The following is a 23,444-nucleotide window of genomic DNA, read 5'->3' on the forward strand; positions in this document are numbered from 1 at the left end:
TGTGGATCACAGCCAGGCCCGCAGATGCTCCCGGGCAGGGTGGCAGGAGGGCAGTGAGGGGCCAGGAGTGGGAAACAGTGCACCACGGGGTGAAGACCAAGGGCTCAAGTCCCAGCTGCGTGACCTGGGATGGTGACAGCCCCTCCTGAGCCTCCCCGGGCGCAACCATAAGACAGAGACGACAGAATCGCATCACGTGGTAGCTGCAGGGATCAGGTGAGCGTGTCTGCACACAGTGGGTCCTCAACACATGTCTGGGGGAAGACAAGCGGGCGGGCAGCCCCAAACTGGGCGCAGATGCAGAGCCGGACTGGCAAAGCTCAGGCACTGCGGAAACCGCCTTTGCTGAGGGCAGCGGAAGACTCTAGCGTTTGAGTGGCCGCAGCATGTTACTCGGCTCCCTGGGCCCTGGCCGCCACCTGGCCACCTCTCGTGTCCCAGAGACGGAAGCCAGCACACCCAACGCCTGGGGGGCGCTCAGCTGGTGAGCTGTTGCTCTCACCCACCTCCCCGGGCCTCTGGGCCCTGCTTATGCCCAAGGCGTTCCTGCTGTTTCAAGAGGTGACCAGGTCAAAAGCCGCACGTCAGCAGCTGTAAGTGTGGGTGGACAGGGACCCCGCTCAGACACGTCTCCTTCTTGACCACTTTCAACCTGAGCGCTTCCATAGACGCCAAAGAGGCCTGTGTCTGAAACAAAGCAGGGCAGAGCTGCCCAGGGGCCCCGCAGACGGAGCGGGCAGCCACATGTGCCCAGGGCCACGCCGTGTGCAGAGGGAGCCGGCCCCGCTCAGCGTCCGGGGGCGTTTTACGAACTGAATCCTCTCATCTCTGAAATGTGCCGACGTACCGCGAGCGCTTGCCCGTCACGCGGACAGAAGGAAGCAGAAACAGAGAGACCCCAAGGGAAGGCAGCGAGAGAATGACAAGTAGGGGTGAGGGCTCGGCACGAGTGGCAGGAAGTGACGCAGGAGACATCTCTGGGTGTGAGACTGCACAGGGATGCCCCCTGGCCACCTGCAGATGCTGGAGATGAGCACCCAGAGCGGGACTGGGTGTGGTACGAGAGACCCTGGCGGTGGGGGAACCCCACACGCTCAGGGCCCCCCGGACCTCCGTAACTCCCGAGAGGGCAGCAAGGGTGTGAGGTGGGACCAGAGCTGCCAAGGACCCCCTGGGACACTTGCTGAAAACATCAAGATGGGGTGTACCGCTTCAAGGGACTTTCATGTCACGGAGTTAAAACCTACACAAATATACAGAGACAGTCTGTACGAGCAGGGGAGAGGAGGCCTGATTTTAAAGTCTGAAGGAGCTGCTGTGGGTAGAAAGCCCTGAGGTCACCCTGGATGCCTTTGCAAGGGTGTCGCTGGCTGTCAGAAGGCCACCTGGTGCTGAAGGAGCTGTACGTGACCCGGATTGTTCTGCCCACAGCCCTCCCTGTCTGAGTGGAGTCACCCTGAGCAGCGGCCGAAAACCAGTGTAACTGCATCCTGCTTTGGTGCGGCTGCGAAGGGACACCAGCCACGGCGCAGCACCCCCAAGGTGGCAGGCAGGTAGGGGCAGGGCTGGTCTTTTATCAGGGGCTAAATGTCACATCCGGGGAGTCTCTATGCCTCGTCGGCAACACCCCTCTCTCTCTGACTGAAGCATCTCCCATTTTTCTCCTTGTTTGGTTCTTATCTTGTGAATCACGTGTCATTCAGTGTAGGCTGAAAGAACGGAGTCCACGATGAGCCCATTTGCAGGGACCCTCTGCCATTATCTGGTCAAGTCTCACCCACTTTACGGCAAAGAACACCGAGACCCCGGGAGAGGAGGACCAAGGGCACATGGTAAACTAGGGGTGAAGCCGTTTCCTGATCTGCACGCCTGTGTTGCTACTCCCTGCCACACTCCGCGTGGACGGGTGAACAGCCGGGACCCCGTCACACAGGCTGTGGCAGCCCCAGTCCACCAGCAGCCTGGGACAGAGGGCGTGCCCAGTCCCAGAGGAGGAGGAAGCCACTGCTGGCCCACAAGGGTACAGGACACACCCAAAACTGTGTGGGTACAGGTCTCAACTCAGACTCTTAAGACCTCTAGAAGGTGGGTCTGGCAGGGAGGGCCACATTTAAGAAACGGAGACTGAGGCCCAGGGAGGGAACACGACTGGATTGTGTGGGGAGAAAAAGTGGCACTAGAACCCCAGGCTCCCAGGCCGAGTTCTGAACCAGATGGAGACCACCTTTATCTGTCAAGTTGGGGGTGAGAAGGAACAGGTTCCAGGGAACCAAGATCACCAGGACCCCAGGGGCTGGTACTGTTCCTTCAGCATTGGGGTGTGGGTGCTCCTGAGGTAGGGCCGTGGGGGCCCCTCTCCCATCAGTACACCCAGAACATACTTTAGGGTCCTCCACGTTCTGCATGTATTCACCCAATGTGGCCTCTGCCACCCCATTCCCTTCCTGCCCACCCCTGGGCCCTTTCCCTCCACACCAACCTCTCCAAACCACGCCCGCTGTGCCCTTTCTTCTGGGCACTCCTGACTCCGGCTGGGCCAGGCCTCCACCCGTCCAGCTACAAATCCTTGGGTATGGCCAGCATGGGGTCCCTAGAGGGGATTGGGCCCCAGCGAGCAGGCCTCCCCACCCAGGCCCACCCGCCTTGGGCCTCGCCAGTCTTGGGCACTTGCTGGGGGAGGATGAGATACGGGGTCTCTGCAGCCCCGTGGCTGTGCGTGCTTTACATGTGCTGTACAGCCCCCCACGTGGCCTGGCACGGATCCAGGGCCCAAATTCCTCTAAAAGACCTCCCTTTTCCTCTTGCCGGGGGGTTGGGGCAGCCTCTTACCTTTGGGGTGAGGTACTTGGTCATAATTTCCTTCCCTTTCTCCCCCAGTTTTTCATCTGGAGTAACTTCATATTCTGCCTGAAAGAGAAAAAGCACAAGAACAGTATCAGAACTGCTCATGAGCTGCTCATGGTTACACAACCTCAGCGGCCCCCGAGAAGACACCATGGAGGTCAAGGGACTAATCCCTCCTCCACAGGGCAGGAAGCTGAGGCCTGGACTGGGGAGCCGACCTGGCCAAGGAGCCTTGACGTCCAGCCCAGCCTACTTGGCACCATCCGTGAACACGTGCTTAGGGCAGGCCCTCTCCTCTCGGGCTGCACGTTAGAATCATCAGGAGCAAACAGACCACCCCACACCAACCGACAGACCCTCTAGCTGCGAGGGCAGGGCCCCTGGCAGCTAGGGGTTGAGAGCCACCAACTTCGATAAATCACAGGAAGCCCCTGGAAAATAACCAGCCACCAAACGGGAAGGTCCAGAGAGGTTGTCCTGCCCTCAGGTCAGTCAGACCTTACAGCTGCGTGACCTTAGACAAATTCCTTAAACTCTAAAATGCAGATAGAAAAAGCACCTACTACAAGGCAATTGTGCAGACAGAATGTGATAAAGTTCTTAGCCCAGAGCCAGGCACATAATAATACTGCTCAAATGGGGGCGCCTGGGTGGCTCAGTCGGTTAAGCGTCTGACTTCGGCTCAGGTCATGATCTCACAGCTTGTGGGTTTGAGCCCCACGTCAGGCTCTGTGCTGACAGCTCAGAGAGAGCCTGGAGCCTGCTTCGGATTCTGTGTCTCCCTCTCTCTCTGCCCCTCCCTTGTTCACACTCTCTCTCTTAAAAAATAAATAAACATCCAAAAAAATTAAAAAAAATAAATACTGCTCAATGAACAGTTGCATAATTATCACCCCGTCACTATTATGCCTTCCAAGAGAAAACATTAATATCGATGCCTTACCTTTTGCAGCTTTCAGATTATAAAATGAACACACAGAGATTTTTCATATGTTCTTATCTGAACCTTAAAAAAGCCCAGATAGTGACATGGGAGGCCGGGGGGGCCACTGCCATACCCCTTCATCTGCATGTGAAGGGCAGGAGAGGTTCAGCAGACATGCCCAGGGTCATTCAGGGAGGTAGCAGCCGACCTCCACACCAGAGCTCTTTGTCAACAACACCAAGGAATTTAGGATTCCAGATCGCTGGCCAAGTCAGTGGACCTCCAAAAGACAAACCTTATTTTCCTTGACCTCAAAAGGGGCTCCTTCACTCACATCTGATGCCTTTGCCAAGAGGAGGAAAGGCCTCCGGTTAACAAGAAGCCTGGGTAAGCCTGCCTTTCTCATTTAGACAAGAGAACTAATTGCACATTGTTTACAACCATTTCAAAATCCACCACCCAAGGATTTGTCAACCTCGGTCCAAAAGCACAGCTATTTCAAAAGAGACAGAGGAAATGACGTCAACACAGACAGACTGAAACACCGTGGAGCCAGGCGCCCCAGCCCTCCGGGCGCGGTTCAGGGCAACCCCTCAGCCCAGTGCCTAGGGTCCAGTTTCTCCCCCAGGCCAGTCCAAGAGAGCCTCCTGGACGAGGGAAAGCACAGGCACATTTGGAAAGCCCACGGATGCAGCCTGGCACACTTCCCCACAACGTGGCTGAGTTTCCTTGTGCTACCGTTTCTCTTCTCACAGAGAATCAAGACTCAGTGATTTTCACCAAGGAAGAAATATGAACACTTCAATCATTTGAATCACAGAGTGATGGGATCATGGTTCTGGAAGGAATCCGACTCCCTCACTTTTCAGAGCTGGACACCAAGGCTCAGGGAAGGAAAGGACTGACCTAAAATCATACAGCTGGTCACAGCAGAGCCAGGACAGGAGCACAAGCCTCCTGACTTCCATTGGGCCACCTGTCTCAGTGCATGTCCCTGCCAAGGCCAGTGCCTCCACACCTTTATTAAGACTAGTCTTGTGGGATTGATCATTTCTTGAATTGATTTGATTGATGATTTCGTGAGACTATTTAAGGAGAGACGGTGGCTCTTTCCCCTGGAGTTTTTCCTGCTATTGTCCCCCATATGCTCCCCAACAATTCCCCCAAACTAACACATGTGTGCACATCTGCCCTCCCCCCACCCCCCGGACACACATAGTGTGGAGTAGGTTATAGGCTCACCCAATTTACAGATGAAGAAACTGAGGCTCTGAGAGCACCAATAACCAGTTCAAATACAATAGAGTGAGCATGTGAGAGGGCTGGGAACTATGTCTCCAAAGGGGCTCATCGTTCTAGAGCACGACTGACCACCATTTTTTGAGGATGAAGAGAGAAGCACCCAGTGTCCCGTTGGCCTGAAAACCCGCCTAGTGGTCTGGCACCATGGGAATTACCCAGACTGCTTTGCAGGGCCCAGGCCCCGGGCAAATGGCCGACCACATTTCGGGGTAACTCAATCCCATGCAGAACCCTGGATTTGCACTGTCCCAAAATACATCTGTGAAGGCAGCTCTATTTAACCAAATGGAGGCTTGAAGCTCATTAATCAGCCTCAATAACCAGCTGAAAATATTATTGCTCTGGGTACTAAAACCCACGTTAAAAAAATAACATCACTTTCAGGTCAGCTGCCTCCCAGCAGAGGCCCGGCTGGGCGGCTGGGCGCCACAGTTCCACAGGGAGGCAGCCGGGAGCACGCGGGGACAGGCATCCCCAGCCCAGGATCAAAAGGCCTTTCTTTGAGAGTCCATGTCAGGTCACCACCACCTGAAGAGCATTTGTGTTGGGAGGCAGAAAACCAACAGAAGGCTTCCAGCTGGGCTTTCCACACTGATTAAGTCACCTGGAGTGACAGGCCGTGTCTCTACAGTGACCCCCGAGAGGCCTCCGACAGAGAGAAGGCACCATGGCGGCTCAGCGTGGCCGGCAGAGCTCAGGCAGATCACAGCACCAGAGGCAGGGGACCACCCGGGAATCCACTGCTATGGGAACACTCTTGCCCAGGTAGTGGGCAGAAGCTGCTGAAATCAGCTAAAACCAGAAAACATAAGCAGCAAATAAGAGGTTGGGCCAACAGCCTAGAAATTTACAATTAGCGTTGGCTCGGGCAAGGGCACACAAAGACTTCAATGAGAAGAGAGAAAACTACATGCGAGGAATGCCCCTGTGACCTCCATCTGTAAGGGGGTTCCCTCCACCCAGAGAGGGTGATAGGTCTTCTCCCCTTCCCTCACCAGAGGGGACACGAGCCGTCATCCCTGCTGTAAGGCCCATTTGAAACCTGTGAGCTCAACCCTAACAGCCAGAGTGCCAAAGGGCACCTATGCCGATCCAGTTGGAGGGCATTTCTCTTCCAACGGAGGGAGGCACCATTTCATGAGCCTCTGTTCGCGCTGTGATTTATGCCAAACGCAGAAATGGCCTTTGTGGAGGAGATGCTGCTATAACACAAAGAGCAAAACACTACGTTAGGTTTAAGGCAAAAAGAATTATTTACAGATCTGTGCCTGCCGAAGAGTATAAACATCTGTGCGCATCCTAGTTTATAAACCTAATGTTTCATCCTCTTGGTCTGCTCTAATTACATCATCAATCTCAGAAAATGCCGGTGAAAATATGGCCTATTAAAACACACTTTCCTCTGATGAGTTCTAAAAATGCGAGGCCCGCAAGCCAGTAAAAGGGGACCTGCCACGTTTTCAAAGAAGCCGGCACTGGTTTAAAGAGCGGAGGCTGAGCCGGATTCCTCTCGGCCTCTGACCAACTTCAGATGTCACCTCCTCCTCCTGGGAGACCTTCTCCTGCCCCGACAAGAAGATGAAGTCAGAGATGCTATGAGGTCTTGCCACCTCCGGCTGCTGTAATTACCAATGTGGTCAGCTTTTCCACAGTCCTCGCGGCAGGGACAAGTGACGTGCTTGGCTGGCAGTGCTGCTCACCACGGCCCTTTCTGGAGAAACACCCAGCTCCACCCACACCGGCCTCGGCGCCTTGCCTGTGCTGCCCGTGTGGTCTGGAGGTCTCCATGTGCCTCTGTGGAATCACTCTCCACCCTGGTGTGGGGCAGGCGACAGGGTGGGCAGTCAGTCACCTGCCCACCTGGGCACCATGGTTCCCGGACCCCACTTCTAAAGACCCAGCTGGTGTATGCTGGCCTGCATCGGTCCCTTCCCTGGTCCCTGCAGACCTAGAGGTGGCAAAGGCCCTGACTTACCGCATCAGCGCCACTGATGTCCCCATCCTGCCTGGCACTTCATCAGCAGCCCCGCACTCACTCGTGGGTGGGCCTTCCATCTCCTGCCGGGATCCTGACTGAACAGTCCTTCAGATAGCTAGGCCCTGACCTTGCTGCTTCTCTGCTCCCCAGCTGGAATGAAGAAGTACTTACAAAGGGGCATCCCCCAGGGGTCTGACGGTGGGGTGGGCCTGGTCAGCCCCAAAGCCTGTATCTACCTGGGCAGAATGTTCTGTGGTCTCCAGCTGCCATCTGAAGAGCCCTCTTGGGCCTAGGTCAGGAAGGGAGTCACTGGCCCCGCCCCCCCGAAGGCAACAGATGGGATGTGACCAGACAAAGAAGGGAGGGAGGAGCTGCCTCCTGGCCATGTAGGAACACAACCCGAGAGTGGTAGCAGTGACCCCAAGGGGACCCCAGACTATCCTCAACAGCCCCACAGTCCTTGTGTGCTTGTGCAACATACCCTGGCTGGGGCAAAGGTTAAAAAGAAGGAAGGACCTCTGGGGTGAGGTGACATATTCACCAGCAGCTGTCAGGCTCCCATAGCAAAGGGGCCACACCCTCACCTTCTGCTTATCCCATGGTCCTCCTGACAGCCTCAGCCCAGAGTGGCTCTCTCCCCACCCCGTCCACCACCCTTGGGCTGCCTAGCTGCTGCTCCTCTCTCCCCTAGCCCCAGAATTATTTCTCCATCTTCATTCTCCAACAAGGCTCATAAGGCCACTGTGCAAAGGCCTTTTACTCTCCCTATTACTCTTTCAGTTCTAAGGAAGAAGAACGTCAACCTAACCTAGTTCGGGCAGAACCGTTATCTCTCAGCTCCTAGAAATCAAGGATGGATTGAATAACCAAATTGTGAGGAGAATGAAAATGCAGCCAGGCCTGGACCACCAGGAACCAGCAACGTGAGGGCTTCTGGAACCCACTCTCATCTGTGTGTGCGTGCGCACGTGTGTGTGTGTGTGTGTGTGTGTGTGTGTGTGTGTGTGCACGTGCCCACACGTGCCTCGTTCTCTCTCAGTGCTGACTGGCTTGCTCCAGTGGCACATGGCAGTCAACAGCTCTCAACATTTTTATTTTAAGCCTTCTTTACCAGAGAAGGACTTCTTCTCCAGCTTACAAATTCTAGAGAAAGAGCTCATTGGCCTACATTGGCTCACATGCTCATCCCTGCTCCAGAAAACTGTGGACTGTGGGTCACACCATTAACAACATGGCAGCTTCTAGGACAGGAGAATGGGTGGGGTATCCAGGACACTGGAAAATTCCATAGGCTTCTGCTATATGAACCCATTTTATAAGCGTTAGACTTCTTCAAATGACCCTGATCCCTGGGTCTGGCTTCACCAACTGTTCTGAGGGTCTCTACGTCCATCCGAAGAATGGTTACTCCCCTCCCAGCTTCCTCTTTGGGGGAGAGCACAAAAGTGATAGAAAGACAAGACAAATACTGGGTCTGAATTATAAGAGAAGCAGGATGCTTGACTACTCTGATGAGACACAGCAAATTGTTTTACAAATAATTTCAGAATAACCAGGCATATTTAAAGCCAGGTGATTGCACACTGATTTCAAGTGATTCCCTATAGTCTAATGAATGGCTTGAAGTGCCTTTCAGCATTTCCTGATACAAGATTTCATTCGTTGTAACCTCATAGTTGTAGCTGCCGGTCTCCAAGATGGAGACTTCAATAATCCTTGCCTTCTGCTACTCATGCTCTTGAGAAGTCTCTTTCCATACTGAAAAGGGCTAACCTGTGTAAACATGATAATGGGGCCATGATAGTATGGAATCACTGAGGTTAGGTCATAAAAGACATTGCAGCTTCTAGCAGGCTGTCTTGGACCACTGACTCTGGGGGAAAGCCAGCCATGTTAGAAGGACACTCAAGCAGTCCCGTGGGGTGGTTCACATGGAAAACACAGAGGCCTCCAACCAACAGCCACCACCAAGTGCATAAACTTGGAAACAGCCACCAGCCAAGTGCATAAACTTGGAAACAGATCAAGCCTTGAATGACTGCAGCCCCAGCCAACATCTTAATAGAACCTTTTAAGAAACTGTGAGCCAGTAGCATCTCGGGAAAGCATTCCAAAATTTTTGACCCACAAAAGCCATGAGATAGTAAGTGTTTCTTGTTGTTTCAAGCCGCTAAGTGTTGAGGTAATTTCTTACACAGCAATAGATAATGAATACTTAGTTTTCTAAACTCGTGGCTAGTATCACTCACTTCATTGAAATTTTCCTTTACGTATTTATTTTTCAATCTTTCATTTAATCAAAAAGCCAGTGCCACGAGGGCGGGCACTTATTTCTGCTCAGCGTGTAGCCACCAACTGCTAGAACGGAGTAGGATATACTGGATATATTCAGTAAAGGAGTGCTGAAAAACTGCCAAACCTCCCCTAACCCCAAAGAGAAGAAACCTGCAAAGTTTCAGTCACACCCAAGTGGGGGGATAGGAGGGTTTCAGGTGAGCCGGGATGCCATCAAGGCTCCCAGAAAACAGGTGAGAGAGGCAGTACATCAATCTTTAAGGAGTCTCTCATTGTGGGAGGCAATGAGAGAGTCCTTCTGAGACTCCTAGAAAGCCCTTGAAAACGGAGACGAAGGGCTGAATGACCCCTGCAGAATTACCTCTGATGAACGATACACACACCGTCCTGTGCCCCACCCCCGACTCACCCAGGCCCCATTTTAAGACAGCCATGAGTCCCCTGCTTGACTTGAGAAACTCAGACATTAGGACTGTGCAGGAGAGCAGCCTTTCCCGGGGACTACGTCAGAGCCTGACGAGGACGGGTTATTTTTAATAAACTCCGCTTGGTAGGAATTCAACACAGAGGTGGGAATGGTGTGGACGGTGCTGGCTGAGCCAGGGAGCACCGGGGCTGTATGCTGCCTCCTTGGAGTTCCAGGCAGGATGGAAGGAAAAAACATATTTCAGACAAGAATTGCGCCAGCCCTGGAAAACTCAATAAAGTCTTCCTGCGTAAAAGAGGTGTTCCAAAGGCTGGTCATTTGACGTCAAGATGGGTGATGAAAAGGCCCCGCTCATTCCCAGAGATGCAGACAAAATGCAAGGGGCGGGTCGGCTCTAGGAGTGGCGGCCGCGTTAAGACGTATGTAAAGAGCATTTGTCACATCAACAGAGGAGCCAGACTCACATTTCCTTTCCAGAAAAAAAGCTCTTGGTACAGGCCCAGCAAAAGGGAGCGTCTGCACGACCAGAATGAAAATGGGCATCCATTGGATTTTTTTTTCTTCTTCTCAAACTGACTATAAGTGTCTAACAAGACACGTGGCTGGAAAATTCCACTGGCTCCTGGGTTTAGCCTTGCCCTGCTCTGCCTCATCAACTCTCTAGATGAGTCTCAAAGCTGGTGATGCCTCATCGTTTCCAAATGGGGAGCAGTCTTGGTCCAGGGCTCAGGCTCTGGTCCTCATCTTTCCTTCCACATTTGTCTCCTTGGTCAGTTTGCCCAGCCCATGGCCCTAAATACCAGCTGTGTGTTGACAAGTCCCAGTCTTCCATCTCCAGCCCAGAACTTTCTCGCAGACCCCAGAATTGAACATCAATCTCCCCTCAATCATCTCCACTTGGGTGTCCGAGAGACCATCCAGCCGCGTGTGCCTAAAACGGAGTTCCTGGTCTTCCCCCAAACGCACCTCCCACAGCCTTTCTCTCCCACCACCCTTCCATCCGATCAGGTCAACACTTTGAAGCCATCCATAACTCTTCTGTCTCGCCCACACTGCATCTGAAAGTACTGTTAACTCTGCCTCGAAAACACGCCCCAAATGCAGTCACTGTCACCACTGCCGAATGCTCCCACGCTGGCTCGAGCAGCCATCAGCTCCCATCGTTAGTGGCTCCTATCAGAGCTCCTACCTGTTCCAACACAGGAGCCTCAGGGATCTTTTAGAAACCCGTCGGATCATGCCACTGCTCTGTCCAAAGTCCTCCAGCGGCTCCCCATTTCACTCAAAGTCAAAGCCAAAGTTCTTTAATGGCACAAAGTCTTTCATGACCACACCTCTCCTAGGCCCCCCTCTGCCCTTGCTCCCGCCACTCCAGCCACAGGTTCCATGCCTGCAGGCCGCCACACTAGCTGTTCCCCTGCCTGCCATGCTGTTCCACCACACACTCAGCTGGCTAACTCTCATAGAGGGTTCCGCAAGGCCTCCAGCCCAAGGTCTCCCCACCAGCCAGTTCCTTCAGTCCTTCTCTGGAGCCCGCACTCCCTACTAACACACCATTCTGCCAGCACAGCCCAGTACTGAGGCTCGGGTGCGTGCTGGAGGGAGGACCCAGAGCAGAGGGTGCAGCAGGGAGGAGGTGTTGGGGAATGCTTCTGACAGTAGGGTACGAGACAACAAGCAGGCATTCAACAGGCAGAGGGGAGGTGGGGGGGCATTTCAGGCATCGAGAGTGAGGGAGCCGGGGCCGAGAGACTTCAGCCTCTGTGGCGGCAAGTCAGGTGGCAGGGCCGGAACGCACAGCTCAAGAAAGACCCAGGCGGAGGTCGAGGATGAAAATGCAGGTTCGGGGGCCTGTCAGAGGGAGGTCTGGTATTCGGCCTCAGAACGTGGACTTTATCCTGGTTGTCCATGTCCCCCAGCCCTGGATACACAGTACAGTCATGGGTGACTTGGCAAATACCAACGTCTATTAGAAATAAGGGCCCATCCACTGGTAATGAGCACCCCTAGTGTCAAACTGTGGTCTCCAAGTACCATTTCCCAGTAGAAGGAACCAGGGCTCCTTGGAGATACAATGGACTCTACGTCTAGGGCAGGAAACGTACAAGATGAGCTGTCACATCACATCCTACCACTTAGCAAAGAGACTGTCCATGACTCCTGGGTCTTCTCAAGGGCTCAGAAGCCAACCTGGGGGCCAACAATGAGAGCATGGAGAATCAACCACCATGCGTCGAAATGCATCCGTGTTTAAATCCACACCTTCAAAACAAATTGGTTACTACTACAGAAGGGTGCTGGTGAACTGATTTGGTACTTTAAAAGCATAAATACAGGGATAGAATGAACGAACTTTATCAGTGGGTAACCAAACAGTAATTGAAAGGAACTGTCACCCAGTTAGCAAATGAAGAAGGAATGACAAAATTAGAATGTCAGCATGCTGCAACCCCTAATTTATCAACAGATTTAGGCACTGAATACCTAAACCTGCTGCCATCTCTAAAAGAAAGACAAGCAGATAGTAATGTCCCTTGATGGAAGAACACAAAACCACTTATGAAGTCAGTCCCCCAGCCCCTGCTGGGGGGGGGGGGGTGAAAAAAAAGGGAACCTGAATATGATCAGGTTTCTAGATTCGATAAGCAATTTATAAGCAACACAGAGAAACCTATTACATGACACATGGGGTGACAGAGCAGAATTCAGACTATGGGTCACTCTTCTGGATGAACAAGGGGAGATGGTTATAACCTGTCAAAACATGCATTTATGAAAAGTATGAGAAAGTTGGAAATTTAAACACAAATATTTGATGATAATAATTACTTTTTTAGAGCTGCACTAAGGGTATTGTGGTGATGTGTGTGTGTGTGTGTGTGTGTGTGAGAGAGAGAGAGAGAGAGAGAGAGAGCCCTTATCATGTAGGGATACCTACTGAAATGTTCACGGGCAAAATATATATGATATTTACTACAAAATGCTACAGACGGGGAGGACATGGTCAAACAAGACCGGCCAAGAGTTTGTAATTGTTGAAGCAGGGTGAAGGGCGCACAGACTATTCTTTGACTTTACTTTTTACAGTTTGAAACTATGAGAAGTTATGAAAATATTAGCTCTCACCCTCCACCCCACAGAGATTCAAATTAATGAGTCTGGGCTTCAGCTCAGGCACTGGTATTTTTTGAAGGCTCCCCAGGTGTTTCTACTGCTCAACCAAGGTTGAAAACCATCGTAGTCGCTTATGTGAGACATGCTGGGAGCCTCCACTGAGACCAAGACAGAGGTGATGGAGGGAACTGGTCCGTGGGAGGCCAAGGAACCAAGCACATGGTCTTTGATTAGATGGGGGAGGAGATGAGGAAGATGGAGAGGTCAAGGACATTGCAAAGATTTCAGGCTTGGGTGACTATGGGTGCTGGTCACTGGAGTGGGGAACATGTCAGGCCTGGTAGCTTTGGGGATCTGGGGGAAGGCGACTTTTGGCGGAGACGCTCAGTGGGCAATTTGGCTTGCAAATCTACAGATCCACATTGAGACCCTGAAGCAGACACAGAAACTTGGGCCCCACAGCGCTGTCCCCCAAACCGAGACAGAGGTCAGGATGGCCGCAGCCAAGGGTGGCATTAGGGCCACTAGAAAACAGCGGTCTCTCGGGAGCCTGGAAATACCCCACTCCTTTCATGACTGGTCTCCATTCCTTGCCCTCCCACCCACTGTCCACCTTCCTTGGATAGACACCCAAAGGGCGGTCTTCCAGGCTGAGGTGAGAGGCCTTCCTGCACAAGTGCTGAGAAATTCCTGCTCATTCCTACACCCTGTCCTAAAAGCCCATGCAGATCAAGCACCATTTGTTAAACCAATGACTAGGAAATCTGAAGAAAGTCTCCATATGGTATCAAACATAGCTACACATGCCAGCAGCCGCTGGAGCCAGCAACTGTCAGATTGGCTTGAAATGACCAACACATGTTCATCCCACAAAAGTTCACTTAATGCCTGTAGGTGCCAGGCCCTGTGCTAGGAATCTCAGGGTCCTGGCCTCAGGGAGCTTGCATTCTAGCAGAGAAGTAGACAGTAAAGCGTCATCTTGGGGTGTCATCCAAGTTCCTCAGGCACTACCTGGTATACTAACCCAGGATCCCAGAATCAGAGAACTGACAGGGCTTCACTTTAAAGCAGCAGTCACCGAGGCCCACAGAGGAAGGCGGGTCACCCGTGGTCACCCAGCAGGTGCAGACTTGCAGACAAGTCAGTACTCTCAAAGTCTGCGCTGGACATCTCTTGAGCAACAGTTTCATTCTCACCCTTATAAACGATGTGGTCTATCTTCTCCTTTGGGCAAACACAATCACTGGTCACAGAGGACCACAGGGCCTCCCCAGGAGCAGGGACTTACCACTGAGTCCAGGAACTGAATGTAACACTCCAGCCCGGGCCTGGTTTCGCAGAACTGCCGGAAAAGCAGCCTCCCAATTGGCTGCTTGTCACATAAACTGCAGTAATCTCTGTCTGGAAACAGAGGGGAAAAAAAAAAAAGAATGTGGTGAGATGCAGGAGAGAGCCAGGCTGGGCCGTCCAATCAACCCACACCTGGATCCAGAGCCCCAGATGGATGCAGCAAGATGACTGGCAAATTCTCAGGACCCCTTATTTATCTCCAGGCTGTGCAGACTCAGAGGGGACAAGGGCGGTGTAGAGGAAGGACTGATTATGACCAAACTCTAGTTCCCAGCTCACTCCTCCTTCCTGATGCCAGATGCCAGCAGTTCTGGGGATGATGCCTCCACGCCCTGGGTGGCCGATCACCCTGTCACACTCCCCAGTTAGTGGCCGGATGAGGGTGGCAGGCATGTAACCCAAGCCAGTTCCGATCAGAGTGGACCACAGACTGTGCCTGGGCACACCGAGCAGAAGTGCTCTCTCTCCCTCTGGGTGTTGGGGTGCATGGGGGTGAGGCCAGGGTCTACTTGCTGTGTTGTTGACCCTGCAAGGAAAGTTGTTGTGATAATGAGGCTCACGCACAGAAGAGGTCAGAGCTGGGAAAATGACACCCACCACCGTGTCCTCACGGTGTCATGAATCTCTGGATCAAACCATGCCTGCAGCTCAAACCACATCCGAAAAGTTGATTTATGAGCTGATTTCAAAATTACTTATCATTCAAAGCATTTCAAATTATGAAAACCCTGCATCTTCCAGCTGAGGAGCTAGAGGCGTGGAAACGAGAAGTGACCAGCCCTCAGCCACTCAGCAGCCAAGAGAGTTCTAAAGAGGAAATGCAGTGTAACACTCCAAGCCTGGACGCCTGGAGACCGGGTGTGAGCCAATGACCTGCTATGTGACTTTAAGCAACTCACTTGCTCTCTAGGCCTCAGTCTTCCTCTGAAAAATAAAGGCACACGTTGGAAGTAAGATGGGGGAGAGGGGATCTTCTGGTTCTTCCTTAATGATGCCAAAGCCTCCACAGGTGATTTCTTTGACCAGAAAGATGTTCAGAGGACTGACTGAGACACGGTGCCTCCTGCCCTCTCAAGCACTGAACACTGGATCTTTGGTTGTGCAGCTGCGTTAGAAACAGTCAGGTGACCTCAGGGGCAAACCAGAAGGAACGACTGTATCCTCCTCAAATGCAGAGGAGGAGCAAGGGCGGGGGGCGGGGGGGGGGGGGGCTTCCTCTGGACATCAGGAACACAATAAGGATATGCATGCCACCATCACGTCAATTCACTTTCACACCCAAAGAGCTTTACAGAAAGTAAAGCTCTGACTTGAAAGGAGAGTGGTGGCTGTGAGCACCGGCTCGGGAGCTAAACTGCCTGGGTTCAAACCCCAGCCTCACCAGTCACTGCCTGTGCCCTGAGGCAACTGACTTAACACTTTTATACCTCAGTTTCTCCATCTGTAAAGTGGGGACAGTAGTCATACCTATCTTCTAGGACTGTCATGAGGACTAAGACAATGCATAGGAAAGACTCAGAACAGAGCATAACACATAGAAAGTGCTTACTAAACACCATGTCATCATTGTGTTTGTCGGGTTTTTGGTCTGTTCCATCTCCATTCCTTCAAGGAATCTCCGCTGAGTCTGCAAAAATCCAGCCCTGGGTTCCAAGGGAGCCGCACGACGGGCACATGACCCTGTGCTACAATCAGAGCCCTCATCTCCCAGCCACAAGACCGGATAAAGGACTCAGCCCTAAACAATAAGAGGTCCCTGTTTCTGCCAGAGTGATAGGTTCAGAAACAGACATGTGACTCAGTGCTAGCCAATCAGAGCCCTCTATCTCCAGGGCGCAAGAGTTGAGTTGGTGGGAGTCCTGTAGAAGTTACAGGAAGGGCATTTGCTTCTCCTCTGGATGCCGAGGTCTTAGGACCAGTCCACCAAGAGCTAGCACAATTGTCTTTCCCACTGGGCCGTGAGAACCCACAGAGGATGAAGCAGGGGAGAAAGCAGGACTGAGTGCCCAAGGAAGAAACCCCGTGGTGTGAACATCTCAGGAGCCCGTGAAGCCAGCCTCACCGAGGCCAGCCTGGTGCCTGCACATTTATTTACCCGACAGAATGTTGAAGTAATTTGGTGTTGGGTTTGTGTCTCCGGCAACCAAAAGAGCAAGTGCCTAGGCATACAGGCTGGAGAGTTTTACAGCCCACTTCTCCTCTCATGGGTAAACTGGCTGAAGGCAGGAACTGTTTCTGTGGGCAGTCACCAGTTCTAAGTACACTGTGTAAGGCACTCAAAAATTTCTCATTCTCTCCTGAGTGGATGCTTTGATCAACACAGATAGCCACCTTCCAAGTTCTCCCTCTTGATCCCTCATCAAGTGGTTTCGGGGATGAAACTCGCCTTGGACTGCTGCCTGAACTCCCTTACCTTTCCATGCACAGATGGTTCACAAATGGCCACTCCAACAAACATTTAACCCACCTCGATGTGTGCCAGAATTGGTGGGGGGGGGGGGGGGAACGGGATGCAATCCCAGCCCTCAGGGGGGCTTGGATTCTGTTGAACAGGGTGGAATGTGTGCGTGAGCAGACAAGATCCCAAGTGACAGTAATAAAATGTCAAGTTAGATGAGTGTTATCATCAGCCACACCAGGGAATCCGGGAGGGAGGGAGCTAAGAGGGTGACAGGTCTGTGGCCTGCACCTGTTAGCATGATGCCCTGTAGATACAGCCTGCGTTCTCACTGCCTCCCACTGAACCTGATCCCCCCACCGAGGTGAGGAAAGCAAGCTACCTCATCCTTTCCCAATCAGCCGAACCTCCCCAGCACAGACAGGATGGAAGTCAAGTACCTTGTGTCCAACTCCAGTTTTATTCAGTTATGGCAGAGAGAACCGCATGGCTGATGTGATTTGAACGATGGGCCCCTCCCCATTTCCAAAAGCAATTAAGAGATTTCATGTACCATATTGTGATTCCTTAAGGGTTCATCTGACAGGATTTTTTCTCTCCATATGGCGTTTGCTGTCAGTATGGAAACAAGACTGTTATAAACTCGCAGCACAGTAAACACCATGTGATTCCAACACAAGCTGTCAGCACCTCAGTTCCATGCCTCTCCCAGCTGTACAGAGGATCCCAGGCAAGAAAGCCACTCACTGGAAGCCCGGAAAGAAAGGAAAGAATCGGTAATCATCTATTTGGATTCTTTTCTCAGGCTTCTATAAAGATAAATGGGCTTATCTTCTGAGGAAGCATCGCCACCACCACCACCAAAATCAAAATGCAACATTTGTGGTTCCTTGAGAAATAAAGACGGAGGCCATAGAAGGGAGCCTATGAATTTGGAAACTGATCAGAATGACAGGAGGAGATGCAAATTGGCAAGTGCAAACCCAAGGTGCTGGTCGCTTCTGCAAAGTCAGACCATACAAGTTGGAAGCACAGGGAGGTCTGTAATATATCTGCAGAGGGGGCCTTTCTTCTTGGTTTCCACAGAAGCCTCCCTGTCATTGGAACCCAGCTTGCAAGGGCCCTGCCCACACCCCTCCTCCGAAGTGTGATCTGTTGGGCTTGGTGGGGAGGATCTTCCAGGAAAGAAGGGCAGAGCTTTTTCTCTCTGTCTCTGAATCTCTCTATCTCTCAGGCTGAGAGAACCCTGGGATGTTATGCACACAGGCATGCACGTGCTGCACACACACACACACGCCCACTCTTCTAGAACGTGGAAATCCTGCTTTGGGCTATGTGTCTCATTGGCCCTTCCCTCCAAGCCAGAAAGAAGCTATCGTTATTCAAGTTATGAGGGAGCATCGGGCTCCTCTATCCCAAAGTACCCACCGATCATCTAATTATTCTAGCTTTACTCTTGTGGGTCCTTCATTTACCAAGCTCTCCTGATTTTTGATACAAAAAGGTTCCTTCAACTTTAAGCCTCTCTTCTTGAATTCAACAACTGGGGGGTGTGTGGAAGAGTGGGAGGAAACATATCTTAAACTTACTGGCCGGTTAATGATCCAGTAATGGGCTTAGCGTTAACAGCTGGTGGTCAGTTGAGACCAAGAATGGGGGTGTGGCCTGTGTGACATGACATCTGACCTTCGCTGTGGTTAACGGAGGTCTAGTGGATATGGCAGGCTGGAGCATATCTAGAGGAAGGTGTGGACATGGGGAAGGCTCTAGGCCCCTTATAAGCTCTAGGACAGCGAGCTGTGTCCTTGATCAAAGGGCTGAGTGCCCCAGGGAGAGGCTGGGTTCACCAGCCCCTAGGTGCACACAGGAGTGTGGTGGGAGATAATATGTTGCAAAGGCAGGCTGGGCCCAGGAAAGGGCTGGGCTCCAAGGCCAAGGAGACTGGAATGGATTCAGTGTCCCACCACGGATCATATTAGAGCACATATTATTCAAGTACAGCGCACAGGATGCTGGGCAATGGGGTGGCGAGCAGGGAGCCCGCTCAAGAGCGGTATTAGTGCCCTTACAAAAGAGACTCCTGAGAGCCCCCTCACCCCTTCTGCCATGCGAGGACACAGCAAGCAGCTGTGCGTTTGTGAACCAGAAAGCAAGCTCTCGGCAGACACCGAACCTGCCGGCACCTTGATCTTGGACTCTCAGCCTCCAGAGCTGTGAGAAAGAAGTGTCTGTTGTTTCAAATCCCCAGTCTGTGGTGTTCTGTTCCAGCAGCCGGCATGGACTTATTTGCTCTATCGTCTCGGGCAAGTCTCTTAACAGGGGCCCAGCCGCCTCACGTCTCACCCGGACACGCTGGGTTAGGCCGAGGCCGCCCGGGGGGATTAGCAAGACGGGAGAGCCCCTGCCCGGTGTCAGCACCTGGCAGGTCCCACATGAAAAGTCGCCCCTCAGACAGATCGCAGCTCTTCTAGAAGACTCAAGAAATGGTGGCTTTTACTTCTCGGAAGGTTCAGAAAGAAAATGGGAGGTAGCCAGTGAAAGGGGACTGGACTCCACATCACACCAAAGAAGGCAAAGGCCGCCCCTCCTGTCGCTGAGCAGTGGACTCCCGGCTGGGAGAGGGCAGGGGCCAGGGCGCTGCCGGCCCTCCTCTGCCTCACTTGGAGCCTCCCTCTCAGAGAGAAGCCATGGCCCCACAGCACATGGCCGAGGTTAGGCTCTCACAACCCAGTCAATTCCTTCAAGACTCATAACCCCCGGTGGACTCAGAACCAGGAATGATATTGATAGTGCAGATAAATAAATGCTGTCACTGTTTTCATTCTTTTCGAGTGACATGAAATGGGAACATACTTTCTTAATTAAGAGCTGTGGTATGCGGATGCTTGGAGGGCAACCAGATTTTCCCAACTGAAGGCCAGAACGCAGGCAGCGAGGACAGCGTGGCTCCCCTCAGAAGGCCACAGACCCAAGTGAGCGAGGCCGCCACCCTCTGCCCCCGGCTGGGCGAGTTGGCCTCTGTCCCTCACGGATGGGGAGCAAGGAGAAGTCACAGCTTGGTGGGGGGGGGGGGGGGGGGTGTCGCTGACTGAAACCTGCCTGGGACTGTTTTCATTGTTGCCCCAGGCGCTCCTTGAACTTGGGCCAATGAAAATGCACGTTCCATTTCAGAAGTAAGAGCAAGAAAGGCGGCTTCCTGAGGAAATGGAAACGCTAACACCGGAGCCCTTGGAAATGAAACCACATGTTTATTGTACATGAGGGGTTGGAGGGCGGGGGGAGCCCCAAAGGCGATTTCTGGAGCCATTTTTCTACCAACTGGAGGTTTATATTACTTCATTTTGTTTTATTTAACATTGTTTTTTCCAAAATACCAGGTTTTGGGGGTTGGTTTTGTTTTTAGGTTTTTGTTTTTTTTCGGGGGGTGGGGAGGCGCTGATGTGTCCTAAGGTAATTTAGGAAAACAGATGTGAGGAGAGTGGATTAGGCAGGGGCCACGAGCCCTTCACCTTGCCATACCCCAGGTCTACAACAATAAACAGAAGAGGGATTTGAAGAGAGCTTTCTCTTAAAAATTCCTGCCAAGGCTGGAAAAAACAATCAAGTGCTTGCTCTAAGGAAAAAGCTCTCTGACGTTTGAAAGGCGAGATAGCATCACGGATAACGGCAACTCCTGACAGCCCACCTCTTGGAAGGAGCAAGAGAGGAGAAGGGAAACATTTGGTATTTGGTCAGCTGAGCGGGTTCCTATTGCTTCAACAGAGATGTTTTTATGTGAAAAGAAAATGACATATGGCACATTACACAAACACACCCCAGCCAAGCCCCATCTTCCTGGGCCTCTTGTCCCCCTCATTCTGGTCTCGAGTTTTACTGCGAGTCTGGGAAGGAGCTGGGGCTGAGCTGGACAGGACACAGAGCATATGCTGTCGCCGCAGGGCCCTCTGGGCAATAATGGGGCCCCAGAGTCAGGCAATGACCTTTCCCTTATCCTCAAGGCCAAGAAAAGCAAACAATTTAGATATTCCCTCGCAGTGGTGATGAAACTAAGAATTGGGTGGGGAAGCGGAGGAGTGGGTGGTGCAGGTGGACCCAGGGAGCAGCCAGGTGGACAGAGACACTGTGCAGGCAGTAGCTGGGATGAGCGTGGCACGTTGGAAAGGGTCGGGGGCCGAGCTGGGACCCGGGTTCCAGGCCCGGCTCCTCTACCTGCCCCCACCAGATGAGAGTCCCGAACCACTGTGCTCCGAGCCCTCTCCTGTGCTGTGAGCCCACTGCTCTGTGACTGGAAGCCTTCCTTCCATGCTAGCGCTAGCTGAGCGAGGCAAACCAAGGGGCATTAGCAGGAAGGCCCCCGGTATATCAGCCGTGGTAGCTCCTGAAAAGCTCCCAGCAAAACGGGAGACACGCCGATGTGTGACCTCTGGTTCTTTCTATGTGTCTAGATCTTCAGTATTTTTGCAAACGAGGGGAGAGCGCCTGTTCTAAAAACACAGCTACAAAATCACTGAGACCAAGAAGGCCCTTGGAAGCAAAGGAGCTGTAACCACCAGACATGTCCCCCTTTTAGTTGCAGGACCCGGGTCACATGCAGGTCTTATGGGCACTCCGTGTTCACCCCGAGTGGCCTGCGATGCAACCTTCTGGAGACTGGTGCCAGGCCTGCTGTGGTGCTGGCCACGGGGACAGCAACACCAATGGTGGACGCTGTCCCTCCCTTGTGACCCAAGGCCCTCCCTTGCCCCACTCTGCCCACAACCAGCCTGAGGATGCTATTCTCTACAGTCACATTCTTTCTACCAGCTCTTTTCTCCTTGGAAAAAAAAATTCCATGCAGATACAGGCAGTTTTAGGAACTGAAATACCCAGGCCATGCCCGGGCCAACTGCATCAGATCTCTGGAGATGCGTCAGGGGTTTTTAAAGCTCCCGGGGTGATTCCGGCTCTGTGTTAACTGTAAGGTCTGAGCTCACATTTCAGCCCCAGCCCCTGGAGCAGTGCCCGGCTTGAGCAGAAATGCAGGTGTATGTGTCAACAGACAAAAGATGGAACCAGGGAATGAACAAATCAATATGACGTGGAGGCCACTGGCTGCCAAACAGGGGAGTAGACGTCTCGGGCCCACACCCCGCCCCCCGACACCCCCCCCCCAGTGGGTGATCTGCCAGAAATGAAGGTCCCCCTGTAGAACTAGAGGACAGAGTCGTTCCTAGCAGGGTTTCAGTCCAAGAGAAACAAAAGGGCTCAGGGTGCCCGAGCCGAGGCAAGGCTGCGTGCTATGCTCGGAGGGGACACCGGGGTGGGTCCAGAGCCCCCAGAAGTGAGGTGGGCCTGAACGTGGGGTCCTGCCCGACCCTGCTTTCTGGAAAGCTCAGCCAGAGCCATAGGAATGGGGCCAGGGGACTGGACTTTGCCTCCAGCACCTTCTCTGAACCCTCTATGACCTCAGACCCATTATTATTGTCCCTGGACCTTGGTTTCCCCTTCTACAAAGTGAGCCTGATGAATGAGCGGAGCTTAAATGAACTCCCAATTTGGCAGTTCCTGTGAGGAGCCTCGTGGGGATGGAGGCACCACGGGGCATGGGGCCTTTCTCCAACATGGGAACTCCAAGTAGAGCACACAACCTTCGGGGGCCTGCAGCCCACAAAGCTGCCTTCCCGCCCACATCTGCACTGTGACCAACGCAGGAACAGAGCAAGCACACGCTTAGAGGCAAAATGTCCAGAACGCCCAGGAAGGGTGCTGTCTGGGGGCCGGGAGCCCTGGTTTCTATCAAAGCCCACTACACTTTGCCATGAGGCCCTGGGGTTGTTACTCCCTGCTCTCTGTGCCTCAGTCTCTCTCGAGGGCTTTTCTGGTTTACTCTTCGATGGCAATGCCTGGCCCACCCTTACTGTGAGCTGCGCTGGCCTGGGAGGTGTGGGGGCCCTGAAGCCTCCAGGGCTGCGCCATCCAGGGCCCCAGGGACTGGCTTCACCTGGAGCTATGAGCTCATGAAGCAAAAGCCACGGCAGGGCGGGGCCAGGAAATGGCTGGGCAAGCAGGGGCCAAGGCAAATAGCAGCCTCCATACAGAGAGGCAGCTGCTTCTTCCTGGGCCGGGGGCCAGGGCCCAGTGAGGCTCACAGCTGTGCTGGCCAAGGTCACTTGAGAAATGAATGCCCGGGAAGGTGGAAGCAACTGATGACCTCCCGAAAGTCGTGACGTCTCAGGGTCTGAAGACCCCCAGCTACAATAATCCTCTTGCCATGAGCCCCATCAGAGACTCAGCCGACCTGAGTTTGTACACTTCCAGGAACTGGAAGCGTTTTACCTGCAGAGTGTCCAGTGCCCTTTGCCAACATCATGTTAACAGTCCATTCTCATTGTGAGGTCAAACCTGCCTTTCTGTAATATCTGCTCCTAGGTTCTCATTCTTGGGATGCAGAAAATGAACGTCAGGTGACAGTTATTCTCTGGTCCCGGAGCCTTCTTGCAGGTAAACTGGTTTCCTCTAGCCGCTACCTTATGACTTCCCAGAATACCAGTCACATGATGCACCTAAACTGTTTCCCCGGAGGGCTTGGCCCGCTGGAACCCGATCCAAGTTTTTGGCAATTAAACGTGAAACCGTGTCAACAGCTCCCATCTAGCCGTCCTTGCCTAAGTCAGCCCCAGACGCACGAGGGGCTAGAGCGGGGAAGATGTTCACGGCACAGAGTTCACCCGATGTCCATGTTCCAGACAAGAAACGGGAGAGGCATGTTGTTTCCGCAGAAACTAACACAGAGAAAGCTGCAGTCTCGATTCAGAATGCTTGGCTGAGCTAC

The 23,444-nt window shown here is 52.8% G+C and overlaps 1 protein-coding gene across 1 annotated transcript in view; it reads right to left on the reverse strand.

Moving 5' to 3' along the window:
* GRK5 (G protein-coupled receptor kinase 5) overlaps positions 1–23,444 on the reverse strand; it is a 214,751-nt gene that overhangs the window by 56,121 nt on the left and 135,186 nt on the right. Inside the window, exons 3-4 of the mRNA XM_060641356.3 lie at positions 14,174–14,286; positions 2,830–2,907 (exon numbers count right to left, since the gene is read on the reverse strand). Of these exons, the coding sequence (XP_060497339.1) occupies positions 2,830–2,907; positions 14,174–14,286 (191 nt within the window). The remainder of the gene's footprint in view (positions 1–2,829; positions 2,908–14,173; positions 14,287–23,444) is intronic.

The sequence above is a fragment of the Panthera onca genome, chromosome D2 (genome assembly GCF_046562875.1).
Source record: "Panthera onca isolate mPanOnc1 chromosome D2, mPanOnc1 haplotype 2, whole genome shotgun sequence".
NCBI classification, from domain to species: Eukaryota; Metazoa; Chordata; class Mammalia; order Carnivora; family Felidae; genus Panthera; species Panthera onca.